The following is a 9,728-nucleotide window of genomic DNA, read 5'->3' on the forward strand; positions in this document are numbered from 1 at the left end:
TGGTGGTGGCAGCTGGCCGTTACGGGCCAGGCTGAAACGGTCACCTGACCTACGTTTGGTCTCACCGACATAGAGCAGACTGCACCGGCAGCACCGGATGCAGCAGACCAGGTTGGAGAAGATGCAGGTGAAGCTCTGTCTCACCTTGAAGGGCTGTTTAGGGCCCTGGACGGAGGTGAGGGAGGTGCTGTGTGGGCAGGTGTTGCATCTTTTACAGGGGAAAGTACCGGGGCAGGGGGGCGGGTTGGAGTGGTCGGAGGGCAGTGTTGCGACCACTAAGGAGTGGCAAAGGGAATGGTGGAAGGCAGAGAGGGGTGGGGAGTGGAAGACGTTTTGGGGTGGTGGGGTCTGATTGGAACTTGCAGAAATGTGAAGCATTGGAGGCAGTGCAGAGAAGGTTCACCAGGCTGATCCCAGAGATGGAGGGACTGTCTCACGAAGAGGCATTAAATACGTTAAGTCTGTACTGAAGAAGAATGAAATGTACAAAATTCTCAGTGCGCTTGACAGGGGAGATGGGGACAGGTTGTTTCCCCTTGTGGGAGAGTCGAGGACGAGAGGGCATCATCTCATAAGAAAGGGTTGCCAATTTCAGACGGAGATGAGGAGGAATTTCTTTCTGTGGAGCTCTTTACCAGAGAGGGCTGTTGAGGCAGAGTTAATGTATTCAGAGAAATCATACAATCCACACACACACACAGACACACACAGACTCCCCCATCCAATAAGCCTGCATTTTCCATCAAGCCTGCACATCTCTAGACACTACGGACAATTTAGCATGGCTAACCCACCATAACATGTGCATCTTTGGACTGTGGGAGGAAACCCACACAGACACGGGAGGAGAATGTGCAAACTCCCACACAAACAGTCGCCCGAGGCTGGAATCGAACCTGGGTCCCTGGCGCTGTGAAGGCAGCAGTGCTAACCACTGAGCCACCGTGCCACCCCATTCAAGGCTGAGCTAGTCAGAATTTTAAGCGGTAAGGTACATCGAGGGTGACGGGAAAAGGCAGGAGTGTGGGGTTGAGGATTATCCGATCTCATTGAATGGCAGAGCAGAGCCGGTCGGCTGAATGGCCTGTTTCTGCTCCCACGTCTTGTGGTCTAAACTTGAGGGTGGCTGATGACCCTCACAATTGACAACTCGCAGGATCAGAAGAGGCGCAGCAAAATATTGTTGATGACACAAAATTAAGAAATGTAGAACGTGGTTTGATCTTGAACATGTAAGAAATCAATATGACGGTTACAATGAGACCTGGGTGTCCTTGTCAATAAGTCACTGAAGGTTAGCACGCAGTAAACTATTAGGAAGGCGACTGGAACATTAGTCTTCATCGTAAGTGGATTGGAATATGGAAGTAATAAAGTGTTTCTTCCATCATGTAGGAGATTGGTTAGACCATACCTGGAGTACTGTGTCCAGTTTCGGGCTCCTAATCTCTGGAAAGATATTATCGCCAAAGATTGAGTGCAACAAAGATTCACCAGACTTGTTCCAAGGCTGGTGGGAGATCTTGACCAGTTGGGTCAATGGGCTGAGGAGTGGTAGATGGAGTTTAATTTGGATAAATGCAAGATATTGGTAGGGCCTTGGGGTCGTGTTGTAGAACAGAGAGACCTAGGAGTTCAGGTACATAATTCTTTGAAGTTTGCGTCACAGGTAGACAGGGTGGGGAAGAAGTCATTTAGCATGCTTGCTTTCAACACTCAGACCTTTAGTGTTGGGACATTGTGTTGAGTTTGTACAGGACATTGGTGAGGCCTCTTCTGGAGTACTGTGTGCAATCCTGGTTGCTCTGTTATAGGAAGGATGTTATTAAACTAGAGAGGGTTCAGAAAAGATTTACCAGGATATTGCTTGATGTATAAAAATAGATTGGAAAGACAGGGACTTTTTTCACTGGGGTGACCTTGTAAAGGTTGATAAAATCATGAGGGGCACAGATAAGGTGAATGAAAAGGGTCTTTTCCCTAGGGTGGGGGAGTTCAAAACCAGGAGGCATACTTTTAAGGGGAGAGGAGAGGGATTTAAAAAGGATGAGGGGCAACTTTTTTGTATAAACACAGTGGTTCGTGTGTGGAATGAACTGCCAGAGAAAATACAGGTACAGTTACAACATTTAAAAGACATTTGGGTAAGTACACGAATAGGAAACCTTTGGAGGGATAGGGGCCAGGAGCAGACAGGTGGGACTAGTTTAATTTGGGAATATGGTTGGCACAGATTTGTTGGACTGAAAGGTCTGATTCCATGCTGTGTGACTCTATGACTATTCTATAAAGAGAGATTGGGCAAACTGGACCTACAGTCTATATACAGTTTCAAAGAATGAGAAGTCATCTCATTGAAATTTATAAAATACTGGAAGAGACTGACCAGTAGGTGAAGGCAAAATGGTTCTCCTTGTTGGGAAGTCTAGAACCAGGGGCCTAATTTAAAAATAATGGGATGCGATTAAAGATCAAGATGAAGAGCAAGATGTTTTTACTCGGAGGTTTAAGAATGTTTGTAATTCTCTGCCCCAGAGGGCTGTGGAAGCCCAGTCTATGAGCACATTTAAGTTAGAGGTTGATATATTTCTGATTACAAGTCACAGAGCCATGGAGCACATCATGCCTTTTTTAAATGTTTCTCCTCTTGCCTGAAAAAACATACCCCCTGGTCTTGAAATCCCCCACCCTGGGGAAAGACACTTTTTAAAAAATTCATTCACAGGACAAGGGTGTCGCTGGCTAGGCAGCATTTATTGCCCGTCCCTAACTTAAGAGTCGACCACATTGCTGTGGGTCTGGAGTCACATGTAGGCCAGACCAGGTAAGGATGGCAGTTTCCTTCCCTAAAGGACATTAATGAACCAGATGGGTTTTTCCCCCAACAATTGACAATGGATTCATGGTCACCATTAGATTGTTAACTCCAGATATTTATTGAATTCAAATTCCACCATCTGCCATGGCGGGATTCGAACTCAGGTCCGCAGAACATTATCTGAATCTCTGGATTAACAGTCCAGCACTAATACCACTAGGCCATCGCCTCCCCTACTTACCTCTATGCACCCTCTATACTCCTCATGATTTCATAATCCTCCAAGATTATAAAATCAACATCGTATGTGTGATAACAGAGCTTTGCTTTCCCACTTTTTAATTCAAATTAAGTTATTTTTTAATCACGTTTCCTTTATTGTATGGGAAAAAATAATCTCATCCTCAACTTCCTACGCCCAGTGAAAGAAGTCCCAGCCTATCCAACATTTCCTTATAACTCAAACCCTTCAGAGATGTACAGCACGGAAACAGACCCTTCGGTCCAACTCGTCCCTGCTGACCAGATTTCCTAAATTAATCTAGTCCCGTTTCCCAGCATTTGGCCCATATCCCTCTAATCCCTTCCTATTCATCTACCCAACCAGATGCCTTTTAAATGTTGTGATTGTACCAGCCTCCACTACTTCCTCTCCCAACACGTTCCATACCCGGTGTGTGAAAAAGTTACCCCTCAGTTCATAAGAACATAAGAACTAGGAGCAGGCCCCTCGATTTAATAAGATCATGGCTGATCTTTTTGAGACTCAGCTCCACATACCTGCCCACACACCATTACCCTTAATCCCTTTACTGTTTTTTCAAAAATTTATCCAGCCTTGCCTTAAAAACATTCAGTGAGGTAGCTTCAACCGCTTCACTGGTCAGGGAATTTCCACAGATTCACAACCCTTTGGGTGAAGAAGTTCCTCCTGACCTCAGTCCTACATCTGCTTCCCTTTATTTTGAGGCTATGCCCCCTAGTCCTAGTTTCACCTGCTAGTGGAAACAACCTCCCTGCCTCCACCTTATCTATTCCCATCATAATCTTATATGTTTCTATAAGATCTCCCCTCATTCTTCTGAATTCCAATGAGTATAATCCCAGCCTACTCACCTCTCCTCATAATCCAACCCTCTCAACTCAGGAATCAACCAAGTGAATCTCCTCTGCACCCCCTCCAGTGCTAGTACATCCCTTCTCGAGTAAGGAGACCAAAACTACACACAGTACTCCAGGTGTGGCCTCACCAGGACCCCATACATGTGCATAGATCACTGAAAGTTGCAACCCAGGTTGATAGCGTTGTTAAGAAGGCGTACAGTATGTTAGGTTTTATTGGTAGAGGGATTGAGTTTCAGAGCCATGAGGTCATGTTGCAGCTGTACAAAACTCTGGTGCGGCCGCACTTGGAGTATTGCGTACAGTTCTGGTCACCGCATTATAGGAAGGATGTGGAAGCATTGGAAAGGGTGCAAAGGAGATTTACCAGGATGTTGCCTGGTATGGAGGGAAGGTCTTATGAGGAAAGGCTGAGGGTTTTGAGACTGTTTTCGCTAGAGAGAAGAAGGTTAAGAGGTGACTTGATAGAGACATACAAGATGATCAGAGGATTAGATAGGGTGGACAGTGGGAGCCTTTTTCCTCGGATGGTGATGGCTAGCACGAGGGGACGTAGCTTTAAATTGAGGGGTGATAGATATAGGACAGATGTCAGAGGTAGGTTCTTTACTCAGAGAGTAGTAAGGGCGTGGAATGCCCTGCCTGCAAAAATAGTAGACTCGCCCACTTTAAGGGCATTTAAATCATCATTGGATAAACATATGGATGATAATGGAATAGTTTAGGTTAGATGGGCTTCAGATTGGTTTCACAGGTCGGCGCAACATCGAGGGCTGAAGGGCCTGTACTGCGCTGTAATGTTCTATACAGCTGCAGTATAGACTCCCTGTTTTTAAACTCCATCCCTCTAGCAATGACAGACAAAATTCCATTTGCCTTTTTAATTACCCGCTGCACCTGCAATCCTACTTTTAGCAATTCATGAACAAGGACACCCAAGTCCCTCTGCACAGCAGCGTGCTGCAATTTTTTACCATTTAAAACATAGTCCATTTTGCTGTTATTCCTACCAAAATGGATGACCTCACACTTATCAACATTGTACTCCATCTGCCAGACCTTTTCCCACTCACTTAGACTATCTATATCTCTCCGTAGACTTTCAGGTTGACACAGGATGAGGATAGGAATGTGGGCAGGTTGGGATGAGGGCGTGGGAGCAACGTTGAGAGTGAAAGTTGGCTAAGGTGCAGGCAGCCTCTGGCCAGTGGTGGTGGCAGCCATTCCCCTCGACCTAGAGGAAACCCACACAGATACAGGAAGAATGTGCAAATTCCACACAGATGCAGTTGCCAGAGGCTGGAATTGAACCCAGGTCCCTAACCACTGAGCCACTGTGCTGTGGTCTTGTGGCCAGAAGCCAGAATTGCAGCATACCTGTTCACACAGGATTTCCCTCACTGTGTTCCAGCACCCCTAGTGGCTGGAGACCAGAATTGCAGCGTGACCTGTTTACATAGCATTTCCCTCATGACCTTGCAGCACTCTGTCATGGCTGAAGGCCAGAATGTCCACATGACCCGTTTACATAGGATTTCCTAACTGCATGCCAGTGCCCCGTCGTGGCTGGAAGCAGGAATGGCCACGTAATCTGTTTACATAGAATTCCTCACTGCCCTGTAGCATCCCTCGTGGCTGGAGGCCAGAATTGCAGCGTGACCTGTTTACATAGGATTGTCCCCACTCTGTCGTGAGAGGGGCACTCCCGACGGCTTACCCAAGGATCTCGCCTTGTTCCAGGCTGCTCACCGCCTCTTGATCGTTAGTCAGCTCGGCCTCTTTGACTCGCACTTTGCTAACGGTCCGGCTAAAGCCGAACGACACCGGACCCCGCTGCCCGTCCGCCTCCGCCATCATCTCAAAATCCCGAGATACTGCGCAGGCGCCGGCCGCGGGGCCGCCCGCAAAGCACACCGGGAGGTGTAGTCCCGCCGCCTGACTCCGCCACACAGAACTACTATTCCCAGGAGGCGCAGCGTCATACGTGCGTAAACAAAGCTTTGCTTTCCCACTTTTTAATTTAAATTAAGTTACTTTTATCACATATTTTCTTTATTGTACGGGAAAAAACATCTCACTCTCCAACAGGAAATGGATAATTAAAACATCAACGCATGCGCGCCGTATATAGCGCCGGGAGGCGCGAACTTTAATTCCCAGAGAACCCTGCGTCACATGAGCCAAGATTGAGCAGTGGTTTTCCCATCTTTTATTTCGGTTAACCCACCTTTCATCTTCTTCTTCTTCCTTAGCCTCACGGGGTAAATTTGGTTTATTCTGTCTATGGGATAAATTTTACCGTGTACACGTGACGCATGTGGAGCAATGCCTCTCCCGTCGACGACGAACTACAATTCCCAGAAGGCACCGCAGCAGCAGGGTTTTTTTTGTTTCTCATTTTTCAATCAGGGCAAGAGGTTTTCTATGGCTTGGTAACTACTACAGCGTTGCCCACTAATATCCGAGCAGTTTGACTAATATATTGAATGGACATAAAATAGAAGAAAAGTAATGCGCAGGCGCGACGGCAGCCATGTTGGTTTCCGGGCGTCAGGCGGTACCTCGCCTCAGTAACCGGTTAAAAACCGAAACGTTGAGGGAGGGATGGAGGAAAGGGTTAGAGGTGAAAATATGGACCCCTCCTCAGTAAGAAATCTGCAGCACCTCTCCTTAAGTACACAGATCTCAGTGAGGTCCCAGGGAAAACGGGGGAGTGTGGCTGAGTTAAACCCGACCAATGGAGACGCGGGGTGGGATGTGATTGACAGGGGCCCGAGGCGGAGGTGGCCGGGTGCAGGGCGGTGTCCAATGGAAACGACGTGGAGTCGTCCAATCGGAAGGCGGCGCCTGGAGGATTTTTGGAGGGGCCTGGCCAATCGGCGCAGGGGCCGGCGCTCGGCCAGTGGTGACGAAGCAGCTGGCCCTAGGGCCCCACCCTCCGATGGGCGTGGCCGCAAGCCAGCGATTGACATGCGTCGTGGCCCCGCCCCCTCCGTCCTGTCAATCAGACCTCCCCAGGCAATGGCAGGGACTGGGCTGCATACAGAGCCTTGGCATCGGCAGCAGAAGCAGGTAAACGGTGCCCTACAGCGCCCTACATGCGTACTGCATTGCATGCAAAGCCACCAGTTGTGTTGAACACCAGCAGTAAATTTTGATACAGTCATTCATTCATACATTTGTGCCCTTGGGGGTCAAGCTGTTGGCACAATGGTTGTATCCAGTCACTGTGCCCTTTGCCTCTCTGCCCTCAGCCCCTTGCATACTTCGCCCCGTCTGCCTGACCCCTGCCCTCTTAGCATCCCCTCCCCCACACCCTCTGTTGGACAGGCCCGATGGGTGGTATTGCCAAGGACGGGACAGGGCCTAGGATGCAGAGCCTGGAGGTTTTGCTCCAGGCAGATGTATCTGCAGGGATGGGGTTAGTTGCCAGGACCTTCAGTTTGTGGGGTGAGGGAGTTGTTAAAGTTGCAGGCAGGGAAGTCTTCAGAAGAGAGGCAGAATTGGCAGTTGTTGGAGGCTACATTTCGGTGTCCCCTGGCAGCACGAAAATAGGCGGCAGCCCAGGAGAAGCAGGATCAACACTGATAGTGAGTGAGGGAAACGTCAAGCCTGAAGCTGTCTTACGTAGCAGTCCAAAATCCCAAAGCCGCTTTGTGTTCTGCCACTCGATGCACCGGGAGTAAAGGATTAATCACTCTCGCTGCACAAAGTTCCTGGGAATGTTTAAATGGGGATGGGCTTAGAGGGAGCTTCACTCTGTATCTAACCCCGTGCTGTCCCTGTCCTGGGGGTCAGTGTAGATAGACCTTTACACTCTATCTAACCCCATGCTGTCCCTGCCCAGGGAGTGTTTGATGGGTGGGCAGTGTAGATGGAGCTTTACTCTGTATCTAACCCTGTGCTGTCCCTGTCCTGGGAGTGTTTGATGGGGGTGTACAGTGTAGAGGGCTCTTTACTCTGCATCTAACCCTGTGCTGTCCCTGTCCCTGGGGGTGTTTGATGAGGGGACAGTGTAGAGGGAGCTTTACTCCGTATCTAACCCCGTGCTGTCCCTGTCCTGGGAGTGTTTGATGATGGGGGGATGGACGAACAGTGTAGAGAGAACTTTATTTTCAGTTTGAAAGAACAAGAGGGAGATTTACTCTGTGTCTAACACCATGCTGTTGGTGGCCTGACAGTGTATTTTGGAGACAGTCCAGAAAGAACTTTGCTTTCAGTTTAACAGAGTAGGTTGAGCTTTTTCTAAACTCTGTGCTGTCCCTGTCCTTGCGGGTATTTGATGCAGTCAGTGTAGAGGAAGCTATACTCTTATTTAAACCCATGCTGTACCTGACCTAGGAGTGTTTGATGTTGACAGTGTCATGAGAAGTTTACTTTCTGTTTTAAAAGGGTAGAGTGAGCTTTGTTTTGTGCTGTCCCTGTCCTGGGAATGTTTGATGGGGGCAGCGTAGAAGCAACTTTACTCCTATATCTAATCCCGTGCTGTGCCTGCCCTGAATGTGTTTGATGGGAATAAAGTTTTGTCTGCTCCCCACCCTGAATGAGGTAAATAAAGCTTGAGCTGGAGCTGGTTACTTATCAGCTAGCTGTCAGACCTTTAATCAGTGAAAAGTGTGTACGGATTGCAATGGCAATAAAACAGAGAAGGGTGTGAATTATTGGACTGATCTCTGCTAACTGACATTCGGAAGTCAGACTTGACTCTTCTCCCTGTATTCCCAACCCCTCTTTTTACCCCCCCCCCCCCGCCAAGACATGTTACGGAAGCTACTCAACATCAGTCACTGGACACAGAAGACGCGAGAGGCGACCCTGTGTCGGGATGAGGAAGGGTTTCTGAACCTGCGGTTGCTGGGCGGAGCGGAGTACGGCCAACTTCTGTACATTGGCGAGTGCCAGAGAGGCGTGGCCCGGCTGGAAAGTGGCAAGCTGCACGCAGGAGACCTGTTGCTGGAGGTGAACGAGGCTCCCGTGTCCGGCCTTACGCTGAGAGATGCCCTGGATCTCCTGGCTGACATCCCTGACCCAGTGCGAATCAAAACTGTGCCGCAGGGTGAGGCTCTGAACGCTGGCCTGTGTCCAGCAGCGGGTGCTGGGGGCCAGCAGCGCTGTGAGAGGATGGGTACCAGGGAAGGAGAGATGGTGTGTGCGAGAGAGAGAGACCGAGAGAGAGGCAGGGTGAGAAAGCAGGGTGGCATTGACAGAGAGGGAGCGACTGTGTGTGAGAGAGAGAGAAGGACAGTGAGAGGGAAGGAATGACTGGGAGGGAGGGACTGTGTGAGAGAGAAAACGGGAAGGAGGGAAGAAGCGAGGGTGTGAGAGAGAGGCAGGGTGAGAAAGAAGCAGGCAAGGCGGGATTAAGAGAGGGCAAGGGACTGTGTGTGTGTTTGTTTGTGTGTGAGAGAGAGAGAGAGAGAGAGAGAAAAGGACTGGGGGGAAGGAACAACTGGGAAGGAGGGACTGAGAGAGAGAGCGGGAGCTCGGCTGTGGGGGTCGAGGGAGGGAAGGAGGCTGTGCGTAGGGTGGGAGAGTATGCGGGAGAGGGAGGAAGGGAGGGTGTGTGAAGGAGGTATACAGGGGAGGGAGGGAGAGTGTGCTGGGGAAGGATTGAAAGAGGATGGAGTGGTGTGTGTGAGAAGAGAGGAGGGAGGAGTGCGAGGGAGGGTGTGTGGGAGAGTGAGTGAGGGAGGGAGGGTGGGTGTGCAGGAGAAGGGAGGGTGTGCAAGGGAGGGTATGCAGGAGAGAGAGAAGGGGAGGGTGCGAGGGAGAGGGAGAGGGAGAAGGG

At 49.5% G+C, this 9,728-nt stretch overlaps 2 protein-coding genes across 5 annotated transcripts in view; one reads left to right on the top strand and one right to left on the bottom strand.

Moving 5' to 3' along the window:
- The window catches only part of gpkow (G patch domain and KOW motifs), a 31,137-nt gene extending 24,799 nt beyond the window's left edge, over positions 1-6,338 (bottom strand). The window contains exons 1-2 of the mRNA XM_048619955.1: positions 6,247-6,338; positions 5,658-5,951 (exon numbers count right to left, since the gene is read on the bottom strand). Coding sequence (XP_048475912.1) covers positions 5,658-5,951; positions 6,247-6,338 — 386 coding nt within the window. The remainder of the gene's footprint in view (positions 1-5,657; positions 5,952-6,246) is intronic.
- A 560-nt stretch (positions 6,339-6,898) lies between these two features.
- LOC125487733 (membrane-associated guanylate kinase, WW and PDZ domain-containing protein 2-like) overlaps positions 6,899-9,728 on the top strand; it is a 38,955-nt gene continuing 36,125 nt past the window's right edge. The window contains exons 1-2 of one of the 4 annotated variants that reach the window (XM_048619895.1): positions 6,899-7,012; positions 8,697-8,996. In XM_048619895.1, coding sequence (XP_048475852.1) covers positions 8,699-8,996 — 298 coding nt within the window. In that variant the 5' untranslated portion in view covers positions 6,899-7,012; positions 8,697-8,698. Of the gene's footprint in view, positions 7,013-8,549; positions 8,997-9,728 lie in introns of those variants that run through there. The other 3 variants (XM_048619898.1, XM_048619896.1, XM_048619897.1) reach the window with 3 other exon arrangements.

The sequence above is a fragment of the Rhincodon typus genome, chromosome 44 (genome assembly GCF_021869965.1).
Source record: "Rhincodon typus isolate 14 chromosome 44, sRhiTyp1.1, whole genome shotgun sequence".
In the NCBI taxonomy this organism is placed as follows: Eukaryota; Metazoa; Chordata; class Chondrichthyes; order Orectolobiformes; family Rhincodontidae; genus Rhincodon; species Rhincodon typus.